This window comes from Peromyscus leucopus, chromosome 7 (assembly GCF_004664715.2).
Source record: "Peromyscus leucopus breed LL Stock chromosome 7, UCI_PerLeu_2.1, whole genome shotgun sequence".
Lineage (NCBI taxonomy): Eukaryota > Metazoa > Chordata > Mammalia > Rodentia > Cricetidae > Peromyscus > Peromyscus leucopus.
In genome coordinates this window covers 50,037,208-50,065,114 of record NC_051069.1, presented here as the reverse complement: position 1 = coordinate 50,065,114, position 27,907 = coordinate 50,037,208, and the positions used below count along the sequence as shown (strand labels likewise).

At 54.1% G+C, this 27,907-nt stretch overlaps 1 protein-coding gene across 1 annotated transcript; it reads left to right on the top strand.

Moving 5' to 3' along the window:
• Window positions 1–1,140: 1,140 nt before the first annotated feature.
• Window positions 1,141–25,698, top strand: Ldlr (low density lipoprotein receptor). Its single transcript, XM_037207696.1, has 18 exons — window positions 1,141–1,512; window positions 7,555–7,677; window positions 8,291–8,413; window positions 9,257–9,643; window positions 11,451–11,573; window positions 13,345–13,467; window positions 14,036–14,155; window positions 15,306–15,431; window positions 15,789–15,960; window positions 16,100–16,324; window positions 18,221–18,339; window positions 18,689–18,828; window positions 19,400–19,541; window positions 19,748–19,900; window positions 21,010–21,183; window positions 21,636–21,704; window positions 22,654–22,811; window positions 23,813–25,698. Exons 1-18 carry the CDS (start codon window positions 1,446–1,448, stop codon window positions 23,846–23,848), a joined length of 2,580 nt encoding a protein of 859 aa, XP_037063591.1. The 5' UTR covers window positions 1,141–1,445; the 3' UTR covers window positions 23,849–25,698.
• The last annotated feature ends 2,209 nt before the right edge of the window (window positions 25,699–27,907 follow it).

The following is a 27,907-nucleotide window of genomic DNA, read 5'->3' as shown; positions in this document are numbered from 1 at the left end:
CATGCAGACACTCTACCAACTAAGCCCAGGCTGGTTCTCTTTCTTGTCGCACTCTTCAGCCTTTCGTTGTTTGTTTTGTATTATCTATTTACTTTTTGTCACTGTGTGTGACACAGCACAGCACAAATGTGCAGGTCACAGGAATGAGTTCTCGCCTCCCATGTGGGTCCTGGGGTTTGAACTCAGGCTGTCAGGCTTTGCTGCTCGCACTGAGCCAAGGAGCAATGCCCATTGGGTTCTTCTTTTGTTGGGAGCGAGGCGCGGCTCCTGAAGCCTCCTCACACCGCCCTTAGGGGCAAGCATGGTGCAGCTGGGCCACTCAGTCCCCCAGGGACCGTTTCAGCAGCTACAAATCCCAAGAGTCTTGATTCTTCGAAGCTTCTCTGCCTCAGCCCCTGTGGTTTAGGCGTCCAGGGTCAATGGAAAGAAAGTCGCCACGTTTGGTTCTGTTTTTGCTTGAGAACACCCTTCTGTAAAAGGCTGATGAAGCAGTGCCAGAGAGAAAGAGAGAGAGAGAGAGGGAGGGAGGGAGGGAGGGAGGGAGGGAGAGAGAGAGATCAATATTTCTGCCAACACTGACAGTGAACCCCTTGGTTTTGAGATGAATTATCTAAAATAACTTTAACTTTTGGAACAGGCATCAAACTCAGGTCTTCAGGCTCGGCGGCGAGCTCCTTCACTCCGCAGGCCAACACGCCCACCCCAAGTCGTGTTTACGCAGCACTTCCCCCTGGTTTTATTTCCCTGCCTCGCTGGGCGCCGTTTCTGGATCGAGTTGGACAACCATCTAAACGCTGCAGCCGTTCTGGGTCCCAGGAAGGGGAGCGCAAACGCGGCGAGGGGCGCTCGGGTGGGCTTCGCACACGGCTGTGCTCCTTCGGGGGTCGGAAGGATGGCGTCCGAGGTGACCCGGGGTCCGGGAGGACGCGGGCTGCCCTTTGCACACCCAGCACAGCGGGCCTCCACGCGTTCGGAGAGCGCGGCGGGCTTCGGAGGCGGGCGTCCCCCGCTCGCCACCGCGGGGCTGCGGGAGCCTCAGGGGTTAAAGGGCCGATGTCACATCGGCCGTTCGAAGCTCCTCCCCGCACGGTGAGGTGAAGACTTTTGAAAATCACCCCACTGCAGACTCCTCCCCCGCCGGCGAGCCTCGCCCGCCAGTGCTGGGGACGCCTCTGCCTCCGCGCCTGGAGTTGCCGGCCGGCCGAGCCCAGCGCCGGGTGTGCAGCGGGGACCCCGGGCCGGGTGCAGCCGAGACAGCGCCGGGTGTGCAGCGGGGACCCCGGGCCGGGTGCAGCCGAGACAGCGCCGGGTGTGCAGCGGGGACCCCGGGCCGGGTGCAGCCGAGACAGCGCCGGGTGTGCAGCGGGGACCCCGGGCCGGGTGCAGCGCGGACACCGCGGGGCCTGAGAACCGGGTGGGCGCGCGACGCCGACGGGACGCGGAGGATGCGCGCCGCGGGTCTGGCGCTGCGCTGCGCCCTCGCCCTGCTCCTGGCCGCCGCCGGGGCTGCAGGTGAGGCTCGCTCCAGGGGCCCGCGCGCGCGGGGGGCGGGCAGCCCCCGAACTCGGGGCGCCCCGGTGACTGGTTGGTGTATTTATTTTAGCCAGGAGTGGTGAAACAGTCACCCGTGGGAACTGGGAACGAGGTCCTCCCCGAGTGGCTGGAAGGACGGCTTTGGAGAGGGGGCGCCGGAGCCGCCGGACTCGGGGCGGGCTGCGGGGACGGGGAGGCCTCCCGGGTCGGCCGTGGGGGTCCCCGGACAAAGTGTTCTGCGGAGCCATGTGCGCGGGAGCCCAAGAGCGCCGCCGCCGGCCCCCGGGGGCGGGGGACCCGGGCCCCGCCGTCCACTCGGGGTCCCCAGGCCTCGCTGCGTGACCTGGGGTCCCCGCGGCGACACCCCGGTCCCGCCGCTGCCGCGTGCCCGAAAGCCCCGCCCCGGCCCCACCCCCCCACCGCACCCCGAGCTCCTATTGGGTGCAGCCGGAACAGGCGAGCCTCGAGCCACTCCCCTCGTCCAATGGAGGGCGGAGGATGCGGCGCAGGGGCGGGGCTCGCGGGCACGTCCACAGCGGGGCGGGGCCCGCGGCGAGGACGCTCCGGAGTTTGCCCCGCGCCCCGGGACTTGGGTCGCAGCCTCGTCCCCGCCGCCCCGGCCCCGTCCGCGCCTGTCCTCGGGCCACCCAGACCTCGCGGGCCAGGACGGCCAGCCCGGGCGGGCCGGGGGCCCGGCGAGGACTCTGGCCGGCCCGCCGTGCTCCCACTCGGAATGGACTGGGTTGGGCTGCCCCCTAAAGTGGACTTCCGTTTTGGGAGAGGCGCTGGAATTTGGACAGGAGGCTGACGGTGTGCAATCAGGCTACAGGCCCACCCCCTGCTTCTGCAGAGCTGGGCATTGAACTTGGCCTGGCACCCTCGGGATAAATGCTCTGCCGTGTAAGCTGTAGTCCCAGCAACCCCCCCTCCCCCTCTTTCAGACAGGCTCTCCTTTAGCCCAGGCTGGCCTATCAATCGCCAGGTAGCTTAGAATGACTGGACTCCTGATCCTTCTTCCTCCACCTCAGGAGTGTTGAGGTGACAGGCCTGTGCCACCATGCCTGGATTTGGGGGTCCTGGGGACAGAAGCCAGGGAGGCAGGCACTCCACCTGAGCCCAGCAGCCAGCCTGGCTGGGACGGGAGCGTTTTAAATGGCCTTTTCCTCCTCAGAGCCAGCTCAGGAGACTGGAAGGAGTTTCTGTCAGTCAGCAGTGAGCGGCTGTACAGTCCCTGGAGAATCCCAGCCTTGAAAGAGGAGGGAGCTGGCATTGTGGCGCACACCTTTAGTCTCGGACTGGGAAGGCAGAGGCAGGCGGGTCCTCGTGAATTCCAGGACAGCCAGGGCTGCACAGTGAGACCCTATTTCAGAGAGAGAGAGAAGAACCCACCCATCACTGCCTTCTTGAAAGGAATAGTGCATTTTGTGAAGTCTTGAGCACCACCGTTTTCCCGTCTCACAGGAAGGCCTAAGAGCCCCTTTGCTGGCCTGCCGGACTCCTGACATCCCTGTCAGGCCTCCTGGTCATAGCGGCTACTGTGGTTGGCTCTGGCTTCCATGCTTGGCCTAGACCATTCGTTTGTTTTCTCTAAGAATGCGATCTGCATGGCACTTGTCTGCAGGTTGATCAAGAGCGGGGGCTGGGTGGTGGCCCGGTTGGTGCTTGCAGTTCAGGTGTGAGGACCCTGGGAATGCCCAGCACCAGCTCAGCAGATGCAGCAGGCTGCACCCGCAGTACGTGGAGGGTCCCTGGGCTACCGCGATGTCAGGTTCAAAGCATGAAGAGGGGGAGGTCAGCTGACTGGGACTTCTGGCCTCCACACACACAGCCAGCAGTCCAGGTGAAGGGAGTCAAATGTGTCCGAGGTGCCTCCAAACAAGAGAAAGTACAGTTTTCCAAGCATTGATAGCGTGCCATGGGTCTATTCATTCGTGTCTGTCCCATTTCTCACTGAGTAGAATTGGTAAAAGATTGGGTGAAGTTGGGTTTCTTTTTTCTTGTTCTTTTCATTTATCTATTTTTGGAGACAGTATCTCATTCTGTAGCCCAGGCTGTCCTGGAATTCACTATGTGTCAGACTTGCCTCGAGCTTGTAGCAGTTCGTCTACTCTGGCCTTTCTTTTTTTCTTAGCTTTACTTTTTAGTAGGGCCTCACTAGCCCAGGCTGGTCCTGCCTCACTCCCAGTGCTGGGAGCTGCTCACTTAAGCGAATGTTCTGGAGGCTGATGCTCCTGTCTCTGGGTATCTCTGCTCTTATCTCACTGCTTCCTTCAGATAAGGTGCTGGAGTCTAGACGCTTGGCTCTAGCCTGTAGCTTGGCTCTTTGGCCAAGAGAATGGTGTTCTTCCCTTTCCGCCTTAAGTATATCAATACTTATGGCATCCGCACCCTCTGGGCATGTGAGGCAAATCTGCTTTGGTTGCTGAGGGAGTGGACTTAATCACCAGGATGGGACTTCAGGCATTGGTTTTCCTAGACGGTTATTAACTAGACTTGGTGGCGAGAGCCTTTACCACTGACCCATCTTGATGCAGGAGGAACTTGAAGTGATAAAATGGACACTATGAAGGACTCACTAACAAACCAGTTCAGGAAATACTGTTACCGAGGGAGAGGGAGCATCCCTCCACCGTGGCTGGGGGAGTCCAGACTCACCTGCTAGAAAAGTCTGTGCCATAAAGAAGTTGAATACTGTGAGAACACTTCTGTGCAGGTTTCTTCTGACCTCCCGTCAGGCTCCATTCTCATAACAAAGCAGACAGCCTTAACCCAGAACCAGCCATTAGGCCCACCCCTTATCAAAATACATGCCTCCAGTGGACCACTCCAGGGGGCAGCTCATGGGGACATCAGTCATTAAATCTTGGTCCACTATTAATTGTGTCTTTATCAGGAGAAGCATAATTTTGGCAGGTGGGCAGGATGACCCCAGGTGACAGCCTTTAGAAAAGAACACCGTGTGCTTCAAAATAATTCTGGCAATGTCTGTGCTGTGTAACTCTCCCATCTGCCCAAGGGACTAGATTTGCAGTCGCCTGCCTCTGTCTCAGTTATTCTGTTCGAGGCTGGCTCCCTTTTGTGCATTAGCCAGAACCAGGCACACGCTATTATTAGAGTTTTCCCTGCATTAATCTCTAAGTGCTCAGAGTGATTTCTCACTAGCAAGCATTCCCAGCCTGACCCATTTTTATGTTTTGACAGGGTCTCCCTATATAGCCCAGGCTGGTCTTGAACTCATTGTAATCCTCCTGCCTCAGCATCCAGAATGCTGAGATTACAAGTGAAAGCTACCTTGCCTGACTGTGGGCCTGCCCATTGTTGCTGGGGCTGGAGCCTAAAGTGCCCTGTGTGTTAGGCAAGCACTCTAATGACGGTGCCTTAACCTCCTTTTTTTAGGCAGGCTTTCTCTGTGTAGTTTCCATACCTGTCCTGGATCTCGCTCTGTAGACCAGGCTGGCCTCGAACTCACAGAGATCCGCCTGCCTCTGCCTCCCGAGTGCTGGGATTAGAGGCTGCACCACCGCCCTGCTTATTTTGGTCTCTTTGCATACCGTCTGTCCTCAGAAGTTTAGGAAAGAAACCAGAAAGTGGCTGGTGTGGAGACACCTTCCTGCCACCCCAGTACTCCGAAGGCCTAGGAAGATCAAGGAGTTCGCAAGGCCAGCCTGAGCTATAGGAGACTTTGTCTCAGAAAAGAAAGGAGAGGAAAACAAAAAAGCCTAGAAAGCAGTAACCACCTTATTTGTGTGTGGGAAACAGAGCTGAGTGTTTCCCCTTTCGGTTTCTGTGGCCTGTGACACTCAGCTCTGAGGGCCGGGACTGCAGAGGTGTGTGCTTGCGGCCTGGTGGAGGGGCATGTCTTTTTTTTTTAGTGTATACTATACGAAGTGATGGCCTTTTTAACATGACATGTATTTGTTTATTTGGGGGGGGGGGACTTGTGGGCTTCAGAGGACAACTGGACCAGTAGGTTCTCCCCTTCCATCGTCCGAGTCCTGGGGGTCGAACTCAGGTCGGCCTGGCAGCAAGTTCTTTACCACTGAGCTGTCTCGCTGGCCTTGTTTATTTCACACTTGCTTGAGATGGGGTCTCCTTGTGTACCCCAGGCTGGCCTGCACGTTGCCATGTAGCCCAGGCTGTGCTCAAACTTGCAACGGACTTCGTGCCTTTGCCACGAGGCCCCTGGGATGACAGGTATTCACCCCACACCACACTTACTAATTTTTTTTGTTTGTTTTTGTTCTTGAGACAGAACCTTGCTATGTAACCCTGGCTGCTTCAAAGTAGTGGTGATCCTCCTGCCTCCACCTCCTGAGTGCTGGCATGACAGGCTTTTACCACATCGCCAGGTTTGTGAAGTACTGGAACCAGAACCCAGGCTTTGTACACGTTGGGCAAGCACCTGAACCCCAGCCAGGGCCTTTGGGTGTGGCTGGTATTTCCACACCCACATGCTCATTTGTTTTAGTCAAGTGAGAACATGGATTATTGACCTGTCACCAGGGCTGTGTGGCCTGATGGGGTGGCACTCCTTGGCTCTCCCCTGCCAGTGCCCCTCTGAACATCCCTTTTGTGATGACCCAGCCAGTCCTGGAATTCTAGTTACCCTGCTCACCCGACCATCAGGAAGAGTCAGTGAGTCATTTCCTCCTCTGCCGGATCCTGGCTGCATGATGAGTCACGGGTCCGGTTAGCAGTTGGGCAATAGAGTATCGTCAGCACGATGAACGTGGTGGTACACGCCTGTAATCCAAGCTCTGAGAGTTCCAGGCCAGCCCTAGGTAATTAGTGTGACACTGTTGGGGGGGGGGGGAGGAGAATCACATTGTAGCTGAGCAGGAAGCTGGGACTTGGGAGGGCCACTGAACAGCGAAGGGAACCGGTAGGGCGTGGGATTTCAGGTTAATGAACCTTCAGGTTCATGAAGCTGGGCAGTGGGGGTGGCTCACACCTCTAATCCTAGCACTCTGAGTTTGAGGCCAGCCTGGTCTATAAAGCAAGTTCAGGATAGCTAGAATTGCAGAAAGACGCCCTGTCTCAGAAAATAAATAAATAAATAAATACAATAAACAACAACAACAAAGCCAGGCATGATGCCCATACCTTTGGGTTAAGCCTCAGGGTTAGGGACGGGGCCCATGTCCAGTCCCCCTCTCAGCACTGGGACCCCGTCCGGCTTGGCCCTGTGCACGCTGCCACTGTCTCGGAGTTATATGTGCGTCCGTCCTGTTGTGTTTAGAAGGCCTTGTTTCACTGGAGTCCTCTAAACCTCTGGCTCCTACAATTGTTCCACCTCCTCATCTGAAGGGTTCCCAGAACCCTGAGGGGAGAGATTTAGTCCATCAGGACTGGTGTTCCACGGTCTCCGAGTCTCTGCATCTGTTCCCATCTGGTGCAGGAGGAAGCTTCCCTGATGATGGCCGAGTAGGCACTGATCTATGATATAACAGAACGTCACGAGGAGTCGTTTCACTGTTCCGTTCCTTTAGCAGAACAGTGTACCCGCTCTCCCTAAGTCCCTGCCCTTCCTCGTCTCAGGTCCTTGGCCACAGTATCAGTGTCAGCATGGGTTCCGTTTCATGAGGTGGGCTTTAACTCTGATCAGTGGTGGGTTCCTCTCACAGTTTTTGTACACTATTGGGTGACCCATACTTTAACCCCAGCACTCCGGAGGCAGAGGCAGGCAGATCTCTGAGACCAAGGCCATCCTATTCCATATAGAGTTTGAGGCCAGCCAGGGCTCCACGGTTGAGACCCTTTCTCAAAATGAATTTTAAAGTTACTTAACTAATTTAGATAAATCTCTATACTTTCTTTTCAACAGCCCAGATGTCAACATTAACATCTGACTGACAGATTTCCCCTTTGCATTGGTTTGTGGATCCTCAGCTCTCCTTTTGGGTCCAGCAAATTTCACTGGCTATGCTGGGTAAATTTGCCAGGAACTAGGGGTTGGCAAGATGATGTGGCCAGCTCTGCGCTCTGCTGTTGAAAGACCCTTTCTCCCCTTTGATCCCACAGCAGAGGACGCGTGCGACAGGAATGAGTTCCAGTGCAGGGTCGGGAAATGCATCGCCAGCAAGTGGGTCTGTGACGGCAGCCCGGAATGCCCGGACGGCTCTGATGAGGCATCTGAGACGTGCAGTAAGTCCCCTTTATTTGTTGGGGGTACCGGGACCAAACGCAAGACCTTACACATGCCAGGCGGGCTCTTCCGCTGAGCCACGCCCACCCCTCACTGGGGGTTCTAGGCAGAGGGCCTCTTCGGCTGTGCAAGACCCAGCTTTCCAGACCCATTTTCTGTCCTTCCAGAGCAGCCCAGGAATGTGACGTTCAATCCTAAAGTCAGAGGAGGGACAGAAGATGGCTCAGGGTGACCATCCCTAATCCAAATTTCCAAAATCCAAGTATTTTGTTTGCTATGACAGTGGATTTGGAAGGTTTTGCACCTGACCCCATTCTGTGGCTTGCAGTCACAGCACAGATCCACTAAAAGTCCTGTATGAAATTATCTTAAGGGGCTGGGGAGGCGGCTAAGCAGACATGGTTGCCTGTGGCCAACCCTCGTGACAAGAATTTGATCCCTGGAACCCATGTAGTGGGAAGAGAATGAACATGTTGTCCTCTGACCTCCACACGTTATGGCTACACACACACCCACCCACACTCGCACACGCACACACTCGCACACTCACACAGATGGACCTGGTGTAACCGATTGTATTCACTTTGAGTGACAGCTCCTCTTTCTCCCTAGTGTCTGTCACCTGTCAACCCAAGGAGTTCAGCTGTGGGGGCCGCGTCAGCCGCTGCATTCCTAACTCCTGGCGTTGTGACGGACAGCCAGACTGTGAGAACGGCTCGGATGAACAAGGCTGTGGTGAGTGTTGCCCAGACCGTGTGCGTGTGTGCGTGTGCGTGTGTGTGCGTGTGTGTGTGCGCGTGTGCCCCACCAGGGCCCTGGGGTGTAACAGCCTGTGGTGTGGTCGCCCCTTCTTAGCGCCCCTCCTCTGGCTCAAATCCCACCTTGAGAGCTGGAGAGCTGGTGCCTCCTCTCGTGGACACCAGAAACCTTGGTTGAGGCAGGAAGCCCTGGTGACTCTTGCCAGGCAGCCCGCGTGGAAGCTGCACATGTAGGAAGTGCTCACGCATGTCTGTCTCTGTGACTTAAGTACCCACGCCGAGGAAGAAGGCCTTGCTCAACTTCCCCCAACTGCTGAGCTCCGTGGGAAGCAGAGCCTGGTGTTCTGGAGGCCAATGCGCCTGCCAGCTGGGTGTCCTGATGTTGCACCACTTTGCTGTGATATCGTGAGACCCCCAGTGGGGGCTTGGGACTTGAGAGTGCTGAATCCTGAGTGTCGCACTGTGGGTTTCCCGATTCCCACGTACCGTTAACACAGCGTGATTTACACACAGTCAGCAATTCACAGCAGCACCTAACGCTCTAAGATGTGGCGCAGCCCCTGCCTGGGATACCCCAGTGAGGGCTTCGGGTGTGGCTCCGTGCTAGAGCGCTGCCTTGATACTTGACCGTGGGAATGAAGAAACTGAGGCAGGGCTGGGTGTGCTGCAGCTTCCTGGGCCCTCGCCTGCTACCACCACGGCTCTCCAAGGCTCTGCTAAACGGGCTGACCCTTTTAAGCACAAGGGTCCTGTCTGTGGGCTGCTGTGTGGTGCCGTGGACCACGCCTGACAGGGTGCTCTCCTCTGTGTCACCCCACAGCCCCCAAGACGTGCTCCCAGGACGAGTTCCGCTGCCAGGATGGCAGGTGCATCTCCCAGAAGTTCGTGTGTGACCAGGACCGGGATTGCCTGGATGGCTCCGACGAGGCCCACTGCCTGGCCACCACTTGCGGCCCCGCCCACTTCCGCTGCAACTCCTCCACCTGTATCCCCAGCCTGTGGGCCTGCGACGAGGATCCCGACTGCGAGGATGGCTCCGATGAGTGGCCGCAGAACTGCGGGGGCCGGGACACCGCCGCCACCTCCATTAGCGGCCCCTGCTCCTCCCTGGAGTTCCACTGTCGTAGCAGCGGCGAATGCATTCACCGCAGCTGGGTCTGTGACGGCACCGCCGACTGCAAGGACAAGTCAGACGAGGAACACTGCGGTAAGGCCCCGATGGGCTCGGACGGAGGTGAATGGCTCCCGAGCCCTGCACCCCCGGACGGACGGAGGTGAATGGCTCCCGAGCCCTGCACCCCCGGACGGACGGAGGTGAATGGCTCCCGAGCCCTGCACCCCCGGACGGACGGAGGTGAACGGCACCCGAGCCCTGCACCCCCGGACGGACGGAGGTGAACGGCACCCGAGCTCTGCACCCCCGGACGGACGGAGGTGAATGGCTCCCGAGCCCTGCTCCAGTGCTTTGGGGCTTAGCAGTTTGAGATCGCCCAGAAAGAAAGTTGATTTATTTTGGGTGAGGGGCTGGTTCAGTGGTTAAGAGCACCTGCTCTCGGAGCATGAAATTTAAATCTCCAGGGCCACAGCCATACTCAAGCCTGTAACCTCAGTGCTGTGGAATGTGGAGACAGAATACCCGGGCTTGCTGGCTGCCAGTCCAGGTTTACTGAGAGACTCTGGCCCAAGGGACACGAGGAACTCTGTCAGAGCGTACTGGAGCACAGGCCTGCTTGCACACATACACTGCATTAACTCTGTGTAAATAATTTTGTTGTGCTTGTTTTGGGTTTTTCTGGGACAGGGTGTCTGTGTAGCTTTGGAGATTGTCCTGGATCTCGCTCTGTAGACCAGGCTGGCCTCAAACTCACAGAGATCCACCTGCCTTTGCCTCCCGAGTGCTGGGATTAAAGGCGTGTGCCACCACCGCCCAGTGTAAATAAAATTCAAAAAATCAACCAAAGATAAGGGCTGGGTATGGTAGCATATGCCTTTAGAAGCAGGTGAATCTCTGTGAGTTTGAGGCCAATCTAGTCTACATAGTGAATTCCAGGACAGCCAAGGTCTTGTAGAGAGACTATGCCTCAGAAAACCAAAATAAATTTGTTTTTAAATCAACCAAAGATAGGTTAAATGTTTTTTTCTTTGGAGTGATGAGTTTTTCAAAGGGCAGGGTCTACAAACTTCCCAAGTGTCTTAGTTTTCTGTTGCTGTGATCAGTAGTGACAAGGCGACGAATAGAAGGAAGTTAGCTCATTGGGGCTTACAGTTTCGGTAGGTACTGAGTCCATGAGGTACTGGCATGGCAGGGAGCATGGCGGCCCAGAGGCAGGCACGGAGCTGCGGCGGCCGCTGAGTCCACATCTGACCCACAAGCAGCAGGCAGAGAGATAACTGGGAAGGGTAAGAGTCTGTTGAAACCTCAAAGCCTGCTCCCGGTGACGCGGCCTCCAACAAGGCCACACCTCCTAATCCTTCCCAGACATTTCCACTAACTGGGGACCAAGTGTCTAAACTCATGGACCAGTGCAGGCATGATCTTTCAAATACCATATCACACATGCATGAGGCCAGGGGTCAGTATCTGAGTGATTTATCTATTATTATTAGCTGGGCGGTGGTGGCGCACCTCTTTAATCCCAGCACTAGGGAGGCAGAGGCAGGAGGATCTCTGTGAGTTCGAGGCCAGCCTGGGCTACAGAGTGAGTTCCAGGACAGCCAGGGCTACACAGAGAAACCCTGTCTTGAAAAAAACAAAAATAAGTAAATAAATACAAAATTATTATTGATGTGTATAATCCATGCGTGTCAGAGGACAACTTCTGAGAGTCGATTCTCACCATCCACTATAAAGATTCTAGGGATTGAACTCAGGTCTTTGGACTTGGTGGCAATCGCTTTTACTGGATGAGCCATCCTGGCAGCCCTCAAACTGCTACGTCTAAGCTACCTGCACTAAGGCAGAGAAGATCTCTGCTTGGTGCTTCTTGTGACAATCACCACTCTGTCCTCTCCAGTGGTGGCCACCTGCCGGCCTGATGAGTTCCAGTGTTTGGATGGCACCTGCATCCACGGGAACCGCCAGTGTGACCGTGAATATGACTGCAAGGACATGAGTGACGAGCTGGGCTGCATCAATGGTGAGCTTTGCCCCACCCTCTCCTGCCCTGTTCCCCAATTGCAGTGCCTTGCTGTTCATAAGCATTCCCGTAAAGTTGGTACCGCCACCTAAAACCCAGAGCCTCATGCAGGATACATAAGCATTCTACCGAGTGAGCCATTTTCCTAGCCCGAGCTACTTTATCCTTGAGACCCTAGTGGCATACACAATCCATCCAATTCTGTGAGGAGAACATTCCAGGGCTTATGAGAGTCTTTGTCTCTCGAGTGTCCTGAGATCAACTCATGCCATCTGGCCTGATGGCACTTTTTCTAACTCACTGACCTGCAATTTTAAAAAATACACATAACGTAAATGCGGGTGTGCTAGGCTGAGGTGTGGTTCTCAAGTAGAGCGCTTGCCTCGCGTGCACGGTGCAACGGTGCAATGCACGCTGTGATCACCATGTCCACCAGGTGTAGGACCATGTCTGTAACCCAGCAGCTGGGAGGTGGAGGCAGGAGGTCAAGGGCAGCCTTGCTTACGCACTGAGTTGGACAACGGCTCTCACTTAAAACTTTTACTGTTAGTTTTTTGCTGTTTGCTCTTTCGAGTTGAACTCAGGACTTCTGGGGACTAGGAGTTACTTGTTACTTTTTAACTGCATTGCGGCTGCTGGGTGTGGTGTGCAGGCCTGGAGTCTAACAGTCGGGAGCCTGAGGCAGGAAGCACACAAATCTGAGGCCAGTCTGAACCAAGTAGTGAGACCCGTGGCGCCAGGCAGTGGTGGTGGCGGTGGTGGTGGCGGCGGCGCCTGCCGTTAATCCCAGCACTCGGGAGGCAGAGGCAGGAGGATCTCTGTGATTTCGAGGCCAGCCTGGGCTACAGAGTGAGTTCTACTTTGTCTCCAAAGAAAAAGAAAGAAAGCTGTATAAAAACATATCTTATGGACGTGAGGCTACGAAACCCAACGAAAATCCGCTTCTTTGCAGCCGGCGCTGTACTCCTTCTCTAAGACAGGGTTTTTCTGTGTAGCCCTGACTGGAACTCACTCTGTAGTCCAGGCTGGCCTCGAACTCACAGAGGTCCCCCTGCCTCTGCCTCCCGAGTGCTGGGATTAAAGGCGTGTGCCACCACCGCCCGGCTCTCCAAGGCATTTTTGAACCTGCAGAGTGGAAACAAACTCTGTTCCGGTTAAACAGTAACTTCCTGTCTGCCTGCTGAGCTCTCCCCACAAATAACTGCACAGAGCCTGGGCTCAGCCTGCACCAGGCCCCGGGTTCCATGCACAGAGCCTGGGCTCAGCCTGCACCAGGCCCTGGGTTCCATCTCCAGCACTGAAAGGAAAAACCACTATGGAGAAACTTTACAGTAGTCATGGTGGAATACCCCTGTAACTCCAGTATTTGGGAGGCTGAGGCAGGAGGATCTCCCTAACCTCCTGGAGTACAAGAGCTACATAGTGAGACTTCTGGCAGAGCCTCTACCCTGAGCCACACCCCAGCCCCTCACTGGGGGGTTCTAGGCAGGGCTCTACCCTGAGCCACACCCCAGCCCCTCACTGGGGGATTCTAGGCAGGGCTCTACCACTGAGCCACACCCCAGCCCCTCACTGGGGGGTTCTAGGCAGGGGCTCTCACTGAGCCACACCCCAGCTCCTCACTGGGGGGTTCTAGGCAGGGGCTCTCACTGAGCCACACCCCAGCCCCTCACTGGGGGATTCTAGGCAGGGGCTCTCACTGAGCCACACCCCAGCCCCTCACTGGTTGTACCGCTTAGCCGCTCTTGACCATTCTCTTTGCCTCTATTAGTGACGCAGTGTGATGGGCCCAACAAGTTCAAGTGTCACAGTGGCGAATGTGTCACCTTGGACAAGGTGTGCGACTCCGCCCGGGACTGTCGGGACTGGTCTGATGAGCCCATCAAGGAGTGCAGTGAGTCTTGGGAAGCTGGGCAGAGTGTGCTGTTTTGGGGGAGCTGGGCATGGCACCAACATGTAGTTACTATGGGGCCAGGAGCCCCCCACCCCCCACAGCATTCAAAAGGCTTAGTATGCGTCATAGACCTGACAGTTTTGGTTCTAGCGCAAGACAGGCATGGGGAGCGGTGCTGGGAGGTGAGGACCTGCTCAGATCTCTAGCGCTTACACAGTATAAAATATGTTCTTGGGTTTGCAGAGATGGCTCAGCAGCCAAGAGCACTTACTGCTCTCATAGAGGACCCAAGTTTGGTTCCCAGCAGCCAAGTCAGGTGGCTCACAATCGCCTGTAACTGTAGCTACAGGGGATCCATCTCCTGGCCCCCCAGTGCCTCTGGCTTCGGGGGACATCTGCATCATGTTCTTAGACCCTCACGCAGACCCACACGGACACATGATGAGAAATAATAAAAACAAATTATTTGCAAGCTCTTTGCCGGGGCGATGCCATGTCTTGCTGTTTCCAGGGAGGTTCTAAGGGCTCTAGAGTTACCGTCTGTCTGTCTGTCTCCTCAACCCCGCAGACACCAACGAGTGCTTGGACAACAATGGTGGCTGTTCCCACGTCTGCAAGGACCTCAAGATTGGCTACGAGTGCTTGTGCCCCGCTGGCTTCCGGCTGGTGGACCAGCACCGATGTGAAGGTGGGTCCGCACGTGAACGTGTGAACGTGTCCGGCACGTTCGGGCCGTGGCGCTGAGCTCCTCTGCCTTTTGTCTTTGAACAACGTGCCTCGGTTTCCCCAGGCACTCAATGGGCAGGAGTGGATGGAACCCCCACCTCTAGGGCTGTTAGGAGGGTTCCGAGGGTGGACACCGAGCACAGGTCTGACAGTTAGGAAGCGTGGATCATTGGTAGTCTGGCCTTATAGGGTCATCATCAAGAATCCAGGTTCACTTCGGAGGCAGAGGCAGGCAGATCTCTGTGAGTTCAAGGCCAGCCTGCTCTACAGAAAGAATTCCGGGACAGCAGGGCTACTTAGAGAAGCCCTGTCTTGAAAAAAAAAAGGGGGTGGGGGTAAAAAACAAAAAAGAAGAAGAATCAAGTTGAGGTTAGAGCCGCGCTCAGCTGGCGGGATGCTGGCCTCAGTGCAGCAAGCTTCCTCCCCAGCACATCATAAACCCAGCATGGTGGCCGCACAGGTGATCCTAACACTTGGGGTTGATGGCAGTCAGATCAGAAGTTCAAGGTCACCTTCTATGTAGCAAGTTCAAGGCCAGCCTGGGCTATGTGAGGTGTCTCAGAAAACAACAAAAGGGGCTGGAGAGATGGCTCAGAGGTTAAGAACACTGACTGCTCTTCCAGAGGTCCTGAGTTCAATTCCCAGCACCCACATGGGTGGCTCACAACCATCTGTAATGAGATCTGGTGCCCTCTACTGGCCTGCAGTCATACATGCAAGCAGAACACTATAATAAATAAATAAATCTTTAAAAAAAAAAAAAAAGAAAGAAAAAGAAAACAACAAAAGAGGCCACGTGTTACGAAATATCTTTAATCCCAGAACCTAAGAGACAAAGGCAAGCAGATCTCTGAATTCAAGGCCAGGTTGGTCTCCATAGCTAGTTCTGGGCCAGCCAGGGCTACATAGAGACCAGCAGTAACAGGGAAAAAAAATGGAGGAAAATAAAGACGCGAAGAAAAGATGGATGGATGAATTCCACAGTTATCTACCACTGGCGGTGAATGGCAGGGTCAGGATCCTGCTGGGGTGACATCCCTCAGCTTTTAGTCCCCCTGTCCCCACCTGTGGCCTCTCCCCCAGAGAAAACCCTGTCTCTGTTGAACACACAGACATTGACGAGTGTCAGGAGCCGGACACCTGCAGCCAGCTCTGTGTGAACCTCGAAGGCAGCTACAAGTGCGAGTGCCGGGCCGGCTTCCGCATGGACCCCCACACCAGGGTCTGCAAGGCTGTGGGTGAGCACAGCGAGGCCGGCGCCCGGGAAGGCGCGGGGCGGGCGCTCCTCTTCAGGTTCAGAACTGTTGAGCCTCGTGCCGTCTGGGTGCGGTAGCTCTCCAGGGTTTGGGCAGATAGGGGAGCAGTAGGGGGAGGACTTGGGGACCCTTTCTAGGGGTCACCAGCTGAGGCTGTAGACTCTCCCTGGCCCTCCAGCATCTGGGAGGGGTAGAGAGCATGGCCTGAGCCTCTGTAATGTCTCCAGTTATCCTTACTAAAGAAATGGCTCCCAGGCCCCGGGCTCGGTAGGTAGAGTTCTTGCCTGGCATGCCTGAAGCCCTGGGTTCTGCCCCTCACCGCTCTGTGTGGCTCTCCAGGCCCCATAGCCTATCTGCTCTTCACTAACCGCCATGAGGTACGGAAGATGACCCTGGACCGCAGTGAGTACACCAGCCTGATCCCCAACCTGAAGAACGTTGTGGCCCTGGACACCGAGGTGGCCACCAATAGAATCTACTGGTCCGACCTGTCCCACAAAAAGATCTATAGGTGAGCTGCAGCTGCCCCCCCCATCCCCCTCCACCCCCGTTCCCCCCCACCCCCATCCCCCCACCCCCGTCCCCCCCCACCCCCGTCCCCTGCTGAGGCCCAGGCTCCAGGCACTAATGTGACCCGTCTTCTGCCTCAGCACCCTGATGGACCAAGCGCCTAGCTTGTCCTATGACACCATCATCAGTGGGGACCTGCAGGCCCCGGACGGGCTGGCCGTCGACTGGATCCACGGCAACATCTACTGGACAGATTCGGTTCCAGGCAGCGTGTCTGTGGCTGACACCAAGGGTGTAAGGAGGAGGACACTGTTCCAAGAGAAAGGGTCCAGACCCAGAGCCATTGTGGTGGACCCTGTGCATGGGTGAGTGTCCTCAGAGCTGAGGGGTGCAGAGGTCAGTGGGGGGCCCAGAACCGGTCTCGGGAGTCTGTGTAGTTGAGTGAAATGGTGTTGAGTTCCAGGGGAGACAGTGAGGTGGAGGCCAGGGGCTGTCAGTGAGGTGGAGGCCAGGGGCTGTCAGTGAGGTGGAGGCCAGGGGCTGTCAGTGAAAGAGCAGAGAGATGGCAGACAGAGGTAGTGGCTCATGCCTGAAATCCCAGCACGAGAAGACTGAGACAGGAGGATTGCTGTGAGTTTCAGAATAGCTTGGGTTGCAAAGTGAGACCCTGTCTCAAAATATTCAAAACAGAGGCTTAGCAGCTGGCTCAGCAAGGGCCTGGAGCGGTGGCTCAGCAGGCGAGAGCACTTGCTGTTCCTGCAGAGGGCCGAGTTTGTGGATTACCCAGCATCCATATCGGACAGCCCACGGCCCCTGTAACTCCAGGGGGCTGACGACTCTGGCCTCCTCAGACATGGCACACAGGGTACAGACACATAAACATAATTAAAAATGAAATCTTGGCCAGGCAGTGGTGGCACAGGCCTTTAATCCCAGCACTTAGGAGGCAGAGGCAGGAGGATCTCTGAGTTTGAGGCCAGCCTGGTCTACAGAGCGAGATCCAGGACAGCCAGGACTGTTTCACAGAGAAACCAAACCTAGCTCACTGGGTAAAGGCATTTGCTTCTAAGCCTGACGCCCTGAGTTTAATCCCAGGGACACATGTGGTAGGAGGAGAGCGCCGACCCCCAAGGTGTTGCATGAGTGTATTCACACACGTGTCCATGCAGTGGACAAACACGTGTTAAAAAGATAAAAGAACGGCGCCGGGGCCCATATGACACACACGGAGTCCTGGCTTCCGCCTGGGTACCACATAAAGCACGCACGGCCGTGCACACCTGTGACAGACAGGAGGGTCAGAAGTCCAGGCATCCTCAGCTGTGTCAGGGGCTGCAACAGTGACCGAGGCTGGGGATTGGCACAGTGCTGGAGTACCGTCCAAGCACACAGGAGGCTCTGGGTTCCACCCCAGTACAAGAAACAGCCAGCCTGGGCTTAGTGGTGCGTGCCTTTTAATGCCAACCACTTAACTTTGTACCCACATCTCCCAGGCTAGCATAGGCTTGTCAAAGAACAACTTTCTGAAGTCGGGCCGTCATGCTTGGCAGCAAGTACCTTTCCAGCTAAGTCTCCTTCCTGGCCCCAGGGACAGCATTTCTGAGATTGTATCTACCCTCTCCATCCATCACACACATTCGAACAATAATATGCAGAATCCCTCTGTTAAGTTAGTGCCCAGAACACTCAGGGACAAAGTAAAGCTCCTCCCCCACTATGGAGATCAGAAAATCTCTAAGAATTCACTGCTTACTGTCTCTGTCGGGGCCCCACAGACAGCAACTGTTGGGCATCCCTGTTGGGAAGCACACACCACCCACCCCCACCCTCCTGGTGTGCTCTGCCCCGTCGGGCCGCATCTGTGTTCACGCAGGAGCGATTTCACAGTGTCTTGCTCCAGGCATACCTTCCACTCTCCACACTCCAGCACCCCCCTGCACCCCAGCAGGGCCTGTAGTCACCGAAGTGCACCGCTACACCCCTTAACTCCACACTTTCAGAGAGGAGCTGAGCGTCCCCGGTGGCCGCCGCTCTTGACTGAGAGAACCCTGCAGAAGTTGGAGCTGGAGTTAGCGGCTGGGTGGAGGGTTAAAGGGAAGGCGTCTCAGTCTGGAAAGCGCCTGCCTTGCCAGTGTGGGGACCTGGGCTCCATCTTCACCGCCCATGTACAGAGCAGGTGTGGTTTCCAACTGAGAACCAGCTGTTTACATCACACTCGCTGCCAGAGTGGCTCATCTCTCCTCTGTCTCTTGTCTTCCCAGCTTCATGTACTGGACAGATTGGGGGACACCTGCCAAGATCAAGAAAGGGGGCCTGAACGGTGTCGACATCTACTCGCTGGTGACTGAGGACATCCAGTGGCCAAATGGCATCACACTAGGTATATCCAAGGGCTGGTCTTGCCTGCTGAAGCCGGGCCTCACAAAGAGGACACAAGCATATGCTTGAGATTATGTCATTGACATCACCCCCTTCCTGGGCAGCTGGAAGGTTTACTGGGTTTGGGCAAAAGCCACAATGTGGCCTTCAGGTTCATATGTGGTAGAGGACTTCTCCCAAAGCTGTACCTTTTACCCAAAGTTAGTGCCCTGAAATTTTTCTGGCATGTTCTGGAATGCTCTGGAACATTCTAGACTCTTTTAGAACATTCTGGAACACTCAGGCAAAAAGAATGATTTTATTCTCACCTCTGACCTCTCCATATCTCCTTGTCTATTCATTCATTTTAGATATTCCCAGTGGCCGCCTCTACTGGGTTGATTCCAAACTCCACTCTATCTCCAGCATTGATGTCAATGGGGGCAACCGGAAGACCATTTTGGAGGATGAGAAGCAGCTGGCCCACCCCTTCTCATTGGCCATCTATGAGGTGAGCCCTGGGAATGTCCGGGAATTTGGTCCAGCTCTAGGCTCGTCCCATCCATTCAAGCCAAGACTGATCAGGGTATCGATGCTTGTCTAGAGCTCTAGAGATGGTAGAATTGTAGAGTGTGTGTGTGTGTGTGTGTGTGTGTGTGTGTGTGTGTGTGTGACCCAGAGTTCATGAGGAGACAGGACAGTGCCTGGGGCTCACTGGCCGGCCAGTGTAGCCAACTCAATGAGCTCCAGGTCCAGTGGGAGAGCCTGTCTCAAAAATTAAGGGGGAAAGTGACTGAGAAAGACACCTGACATCCACCTTGGCCTTCACACACATGTGCAAAGCACACGAACATATGCATATGCATGCAGCACACACACACACACACATACATACACCCAGAGAGGGAATGGTTAGGATGGGAGATTTTATGCACATTTCACTACGTTTATAAAGTAGCAACGTTCCAACACACCCAATATTGCTTATGCTTAGGCACCCCAGAGGTTTGGGGAGGCTGTGGAGATGTGTGCTACTCCAGGGCTAACGGCTTGGTTGTTGTCTACCCACGTCACCCGTGTAGGACAGAGTGTTCTGGACGGACGTCATAAATGAAGCCATTTTCAGTGCCAACCGCCTCACAGGCTCAGATGTTAATTTGGTGGCTGAAAACCTCTTGTCCCCAGAGGACATTGTTCTATTCCACAACATCACACAGCCTAGAGGTAAGCTCCTGCACTCAAATAAATTTCTCTGCCTTTGTCCCAGAATTCTCTAGACTCTTCTGGCTTATTTGACAATGAGTTCAACACCCTTCCTGTACCCAATAATAATAAAATTTCCATCCAGTGCTCTAGAATTTTTGTAGACTATGCGATGTATCTGACGCCGTCAGTTCATTCTGTCTGAACGTCTCTCTTCTTCCCTGCAGGGGTGAACTGGTGTGAGAGAACAGCCCTCCCCAACGGTGGCTGCCAGTACCTGTGCCTGCCAGCCCCACAGATCAACCCCCACTCCCCCAAATTCACCTGCGCCTGCCCTGACGGCATGCTGCTGGCCAAGGACATGCAGAGTTGCCTCACAGGTAGGGCACACGTCCCTGGCGCTCGACCCACACGAGCCTACGAAGGCTGACTAGGCATCAGAGCCGCCTGCAGACTCATGAATGAACTGTTTGCCTGTCTCCAATCAAAGCACACTTAGACTGCGGTCCCCTTTGGGGTCTACTTGTCTGAAGCTCTGTGTGGAAGTAGTTTGACTTGAGACCAGGGTATCAAGTAGGAAACTTGACCTCCTCTCTGATGTCATCTGAGAAAGGCTCGGGACTGGCTTCAGTCTACTTTCTGTTGCTAAAGCAGACTGCCTGAGACTGGGTCATTTATAAAGTACAGACGTTTGTGTGGCTCCTGGTTCTGGATACTGCGAGTCTCAGAGGGCTCTTCTCTGCATACTAACGTGGGGAAAGGCATCACATGTTCGACACATCGCAAATGGTCTTATTTTTAATCTATCTAGTTAGTTAGTTTTTGGTTTTTCGAGACAGGGTTTCTCTGTGTAGCTTTGCACCTTTCCTGGAACTCACTCTGTAGCCCAGGCTGGCCTCAAACTCACAGAGATTTGTCTGTCTCTGCCTCCGAGTGCTGGGATTAAAGGCATGCACCGCCACCACCTGGCTTATCTATTTATTTAAAGGACCCTTTTTTGGTAGGAGGGTGGGTTCCAGGACAGCCAACGATACACAGGAGAACCCAGTTGTTTCAGTGATTGAGTTTCTTTTTTTTCTTTTCTTTTCCTTCTTTTTTGATATTTCTAGACAGGGTTTCTCTATGTAGTCCTGACTATCCTGGAACTCACTCTGAAGACCAGGTTGGCCTCGAACTCACAGAGATCCACCTGCCTCTGCCTCCTGAGTGCTGGGATTAAATGCATGTGCTATCACTGGTGGTTGAGTTTCTAACATGGACATTTCAGGTCACGCTCACCGTCTCAGGGACCAAACATTTGCAGATCCTATTGTAAGAACAGGATAGGTGCTCTGGAGGCTGAGGCAGGGGTATCACAAGTTTGAGGTCACCCTGGAATGTGTTTTTACTTCCTGATGCCCCTGGAACTTGGTAACCCGTTTCCACGCAGAACGGAGGTGTCAGTGGTACCTAGATCGTGGCACTCAGGTCATGTTTATTGTCCCATCAGAAGTCACACCTGTCCTGACCACCCAGGGGACAGCCACCATCAGGCCTGTGGTCACTGCGACTGCCCCAGGGCAGCCAAAGCACGAGGAGGATCAGTCGGCTCCCAGCACTTCCAGGCAGCCAGTGGACATCCCTGAACTCACCACAGCAGAGTCGGTGACAATGTCCCACCAAGGTAAAGGCCAGGCCCCCTTCATTGACTTAGTGGGATTGGGGAATGTGCCGCCAGGCCTGTGTGGTCAAAGCAAAACCCGTGACGATCTGTTCTGTCCTTCCACCGTGTGGGTCTTGGGATCACACTCAGGTCGCAAGCTTGGCAGCAAGCTCCTCTACTTACTGCGCCATCTCACTGGCCCTTGTGCTGAGTGTCTGTCTGGGTGTAGGTTTTGTGCAAATGTCTGGCATCTCTAGGGGTCCTGGAAGTGTCCCCTGTGGATACTGGGGGACAGCTGTACCTGGGATTAAGGCCACGTGACTTATCCACACCTTGATAACATCTCCAGGTTTCCTGAACAGGCGATAGAAATGCATCAGGCACTCCCTTTGGGTGGCTCCTGTCACCTCCCCACCCTGACTTCTATGTCTTCTGACCTCCGCCTCCTCACGTTATCCTTGTTCTTACTCCAGTCCAGAGTGGCAGAGGGACCGAGGAGCGGCCGCAGGGTGTGGGGGCCTTGTCCATCATCCTCCCCATCGGTAAGTGCTGGCTGCGCTGCTGACATTGGGGGGCTCCTGAGACTTCATGGGTAGCCTGCTGGGCCATCCCACCTTTCTGACCTAAAATGGAATGCCCCTGCCTGAGACACCCCTGCAGGAGGGATGCTTCTGCCTGCCCCTCACCACGGTCCCCTCTCACTCCACTCACCACAAATGAGATGGAGTGCCCTGGCTGTGGTGGACCTCTTTCATCTCACAGGCAGAACTCTGGGCTTGTTTGAGGCCAGCCTGGTCTACATTCTAGACTGGCAAGGGATACACAGTCGGTTTCTGTCTCAAATAAATAGAAAGTGGCTGAGAAGTGGTGGTGCGCACCTTTAATCCTAGCACTCAGGAATCAGAGGAACTCTGAGTTTGAGGCCAGCCTGGTCTACAGAGCAAGTTCCAGGACAGCCTAGGCTACACAGAGAAACCCTGTCTTGAAAAACAAAACAAACAAAAAAAAAAAATAAAATAAAAAGGAAAGAGGGGTGGGTGAATTGTGATTATTTTAAAAATCACGTTGGTTCACGCCTTTAATTCCATCCCAGCACTCAGGAGGCAAAGGGAGGTGGATCTCTGTAAGTTCAAGGTCAGCCTGGTCTACATAATGAGTTCTAGGACAGCCAGGGCTACATAGTGAGACCCTATCTCAAAATGAAAATAATCAAAGCAGAGTTGTTAGAGAATCTCAGAAGATAGAACCAGGGCCAGGCTATGGAGCCCAGGCTAGTTCAGAAGTTGGCATCCTCCTGCCTCATCCCTCTGAAGGGAAGCCTCACAGGTCCTGGTTCTCTCTGCCCCTAGCAGTTGCTCTTTGTATGATAAGTATAATTTTACAATCTACCCATCACTGTCATGTAAAGGGGCCAGGGTGGGAACTCCTAGTGGTCTCACTGGCGCGAGGCCTCTTGAGGCCCCCGCCCTGACTAAGCTCCTCTCCCCACAGCACTGATCATCCTCCTTGCCTTTGGGGCCATCCTGCTGTGGAGGAACTGGCGGCTCAGGAACATCAACAGCATAAACTTTGACAACCCAGTGTACCAGAAGACTACGGAGGACGAACTCCACATCTGCCGAAGCCAGGACGGCTACAGCTACCCCTCAGTGAGTGCGCTCTTCTGTGGGGGAGAGGGGGCGCTAACAAAGACAGAAGCTAGTGGGCTGGAGAAAAGGAGGCCAGGGCATGCACAGCTCAGTAGTAGTGTCTTCCTAGAACCATCAGGGAGGGGCTGGGGCATGGCTCAGTGAGAGCCCCTGCCTAGAACCCCCCAGTGAGGGGCTGGGGTGTGGCTCAGTGGTGGAGCCCCTGCCTAGAATCCCCCAGTGAGGGTTTAGGGCTGGGGCTCAGTGGTAGAGTACCTCCTAGCATGCTTGAGTCCATGTTCCGTCCTCTGTGTGGCTGCGGAAGAAGTCTCCTGAGTGGAGATTGGGTAGTGTGCAGAGGAAGCAGTCCTTTGCAAAGGCCTGTGATAGGATCGGGCATGTGTTTAAGAAGCATGGGGGAGGGGCTGGAGAGATGGCTCTGTGGTTAACAGCACTGACTGCTCTTCCAGAGGACCTGGGTTCAATTCCCAGCACCCACATGGCAGCTCACAACTGTCTATAACTCTAGTTCCAGGGGATCTGACACTCTCACACCAATGTACATAAAATAAATTTAAATAAATTATTTTTTTAAAAAAAGCAGCAGCATGGGGGAAGACCAGAAAGGTGGCTCTGTTGTTAAGAGCATGGGCTGGTCTTCCAGAGGACCTGGGTTCTATTCTCAGTACCCACAATTGTCTGTAACTCCAGTTCCAGAGGATCGGATCCCTTCTGGCCTTCATAGGCAGGAGGTGCACATGTGAGGCACAGACTTTCATGCAGACAAAACACCCAGACACAAAAATAAAATCAGTCTAGAAAAAAAAAAGAGACACAGAGGAAGCACCTGTGGCCAGAGCCTCAGGGAGGACCTGTCCTCTGCATGAAGCAGGTGCCCTCTGGTGGCTGTGCGGGCAACAGACGGGGGGCCTGAGGCGGGAGAGGGATGCCGGCTGTGTGGACTCCGGCCATGCGCAGTCCACACTAGACTGATGGTTTCCTGTGTTTGTGGTTGCTGACAGCGACAGATGGTCAGCCTGGAGGATGATGTGGCGTGAACAGCTGCGAGAACCATCTCTTTCCGGGATCCGTTGCCACTCTCGGGCAGGAAGAACACTTTCTCCACACCCCTGTCCAGGACTGGTCCTGCCTCCTCTGTGTTGCTCAAAGCAAGATAAGAGCAAAGCTGGCCCGAGGCCAAGCTCAGCAGCCTGCCTGCCCCAGGCTCTGTTTTATATATTTATTGTCTGGGGGCAGAAAAGGCTGCCGGCTGTGCTCAGGCAGGAATTCCGGCTGGGATTTCCCCCATCCTTCTTTGCTTGGAGGGCAAAGAGCAATCCCAGAAGCTTCTACGGTCTCTAACAGGAAGGAGAAAGGACCCGGGTGGAGAGAAGCCCTTTGTTCTGAACATTCCACAGCAGGTGCTTGGGACAGGGTCCCAGGTACCACAGCCAATCCCTAAACTCAGGACTCCATGCATTTACCTCCACCCTGCAAGCCTTAGCCACCTGCCGGTCAACCTCCTTGCTCTGCCGCCCCTTAAGGTCTGTCAAGCTGCTGTGGGCCCTGCAGCAGCCAGGAAAGTGACTTGTGGCACTGGGCACTGATCTTGCCGGCTCTTGGGGCCAGCAGCGGCCAGTGACTGACTCCTGCTCATGCCTTCTCTAAAACTCACCCGTTCTGGAGGAACAAGCTTGAGTTGCCGTCCCCCTTCATATTTATGAAGTGCCTGAGGCATCTGGTTGCCTTGCTCAGAAGCCAAGACCTGAGCTGTCTGAGCCTCCTGCTGCTGCTCAGCGTGGCCATCAAGACCTCAGTCCCACGCCCGGCCCCCAGCTGTCCGCACGGGACCTGCACTTCATTTTTCTCTTCGCACTTTTCCAGTTCAGGGTTGGGCACCCATGTGTTCCGCATCTGTACTCTTAGCTTGCACTGTTCAGGGTGTCGGGATGGAGCTTTGGGCCAGAAGTGGCCCCATATCACTGACCCTAGAAGACAATACCCAGGGATCCAGGCATCCAGAAGTCTGCTCTCTTCAGAGCTGGCATGGAACTCAGAGCCTCTTTGGCTTTTTTAATACTGTAAACCTCTGCCTGGTACCTCCTGACTCTGCATGAACACCCAGAGCAGTCCAGCTGCTCTGCCCCTCTCACACTAACACACGTCCCAGCTCAGCTGGGTTCAGTGGTACACACTTGTCATCCCAGCACTGGAGAACTGGAGGCAGGTGGATTGCCGGGAATTGGAGGCCAGCCTGGACTACACAATAAGACAGTGCCTCAAAAGGAAAAAGGAAAGAAGGGGGGGGGGGACTTACATGATTTTTGAGCTCGTAGTCAGCCAGGCATGGTGGCCTTTAATCCCAGAACTCAAAGAGGCAGAGGTGGGCATATCTGAGTTCCAGGCCAGCCTGGGCTATATAGTGAGTTCCAGGCCAGCCAGGGCTACACAGTAAGACTACATATCTGAAAACCAAAAGAAATCCCATAATCCTGGTTATCTGGGGGAACTGGGAAGAATACTTAGAAATTGCCACAGATTTGTCCCACGGGTAACTCAGATGACAGTGGCCGCCTCCCTGGACTCTGCACATACCCACCTGAAGGGCCCCACTGTCGGGACACGTGTAAAGGCGCCCTGTGCCGATGGCACCTGGCTCTGTTGTCGCTGTATATTTGTTCACGGTTGTCACACATATGTATGAAATCTATTTATTTTTGCAAACCCTGATTGCTGCGCTTGTTGGTGATGCTCTGGGATGCTCGCTGTACGAAGATTGTTTGAATGGACTGTTCTCAGGCCTGTGTGTTGACTTGAGAGATAGGAACTGCTCTGAAACCACTGTTGGGGTGTTTTTATAGTCTGAAAATGTCTTACTGTGATGGATTAAATTCCTTTTTGAAAACTTGGTGGTCGTCACCTGTGTGCATGTGTGGGGTGTGGAGTGCAGGACAGGGCCGGGTGTCAGGACACTTCTCCACGTCTGTCCAGGCTCTGGAGCTTGAACTCAGGTCCTAGGCTTGTGCAATGAACACGCTTGGCTAGACATGTTTGGTTTTATTTATGTGTGTCTGTAAGCATATATGGCGTGTTTATGCGGTGTACATACCTCTCTGTGTGGAGCCCGGAAGCAAGCACTGGGGGTCCTGTCACTCCAACTATTCCTTTGAGGCAAGGTCTGTCCCTGAGCCTGGGGCTCCATCCGTTTTGTGATGCCAGCAAGGTCCAGCCTGTCTGTGCCCCACTCAGAGCTGTGGTCACAAGCATGCAGAGAACTCCCCTTTGTTAAACAGGTACTGGGGTCTGCACTCCGGTCCTTGATTGCAAGGTGAGAGTCCTTAGCTTAGCTTCAGAGCCATCGTCCTGGCCTTGATTTTTTTTTTTTTTTTTTTTTTTTTTTTTTTTTTTTTTTTTTTGGTTTTTCGAGACAGGGTTTCTCTTGTGTAGCTTTGTGCCTTTCCTGGAACTCACTTGGTAGCCCAGGCTGGCCTCGAACTCACAGAGATCCGCCTGGCTCTGCCTCCCGAGTGCTGGGATTAAAGACGTGCGCCACCACCGCCCGGCTGATTTTTTTTTTTAAAGATTTATTTATTATGTATACAGCATGTATGTCTGTCTGCAGGCCAGAAGAAGACACCAGATCTCATTACAGATGGTTGTGAGCCACCATGTGGGTGCTGGGAATTGAACTCAGGACCTCTGGAAAAACAGTCATTGCTCTTAACCTCTGAGCCATCTCTCCAGCCCCCAGCCTTGATTTCTTTTTCTTTTTTTTTTTTAATTAATTTTTTTTTTTGTCAATAAAATGACTCACCAGGTAGAGGTACCCATGACTAAGCCTGACAGAGAACTGATTCTAACAGGTTGTCCTCTGACATCCGAACGTGTACTGTCCCATGAGCACACACAACCCTACCCCCAGCCTATGAAATAAAAACGATCCATGAAGCCAGGCATAGTGGTTTATGCCTGTAAATCCCAGGAGGCCAAGGCTATGTGGTGAGACCCTGCCAATGTGTGAGTATCCACATGTATCAAAACATGTTGACTGGTAAATCTAGATGAATAGTTTCTGGGGCAATGGCAGGCCTAATTTAACAGACTTTCTGAAGACTTGAATTCAAAATTTCCTAAGGAAAAGTTGGGAAAAAAATAGCTTTTTAAAATATCTTTATTTTAAAGGTCTGGAGAGATGTCTCAAATGGTTAAAAGCACGGGCTGCTCTTGCAAAGGACCCGGATTCAATTCCACATGGCGTCTCACAACTGTCTGTAGCTCAAGCTCCAATGAATCCTACACCACGCACCAGGCATGCGTGTAATGTAATACACAGACAGACATGCAGGAGAAACATCCGTATACATAAAATAAAAATAAAAATCTTAAGAAAATTTAAAAAAAGAATTCTTTTTTATTCATGTCACATTCCAATCACAGACCCCCCTCTTCCCTCCTCCCACCCCCATTTCCTCCTAGAAGAAGGTAAGGCTTTCTATGGCAGCAGAGCCTGGTACATTCAGCAGAGGCAGGTCCAAACCCCTCCCCCTGCCTCAAAGCTGTACGAGGCGCCTCATCATAGGTAGTGCAGCCTTGATTTCTTAAACGAATCATTTAGAGAGACCTGATTTTGTTTTGGAGTTAAAGGTGTGTGTCTGCACCTGTCTGTATTTCTTAGGCTAGAGACTATATCTTCTTCAAATGTCCATGAGATGTATATTAACCAAAAAGCAACTCTTGCTGTCTTTATCTGTATTTTGGTATTTTCATCACACACATATGTATTTGATAATATCCATCCCATCACCCACCCCTGCCGGTCCGCCCCTCTTCCTCCCCTTCTACTCTCCTGCCTTTTTTTCTTTTCTGGTAATCCAGTGAATTTGCGGGGCTGCTTACAGAGTGTGGGTGAGGGGCTGTTTACAGGACTGTGGACTCCTCACCAGTGGACTCTGGAACTCACAAAGGTTCCCTGTCTCTGCCTCTACCTTTTAAAGAAAAAAATGGGGCCAGGTGGTGGCGGCGCACGCCTTTAATCCCAGCACTCGGAAGGCAGAGCCAGGTGAATCTCTGTGAGTTCGACACCAGCCTGGGCTACAGAGTGAGTTCCAGGACAGGCT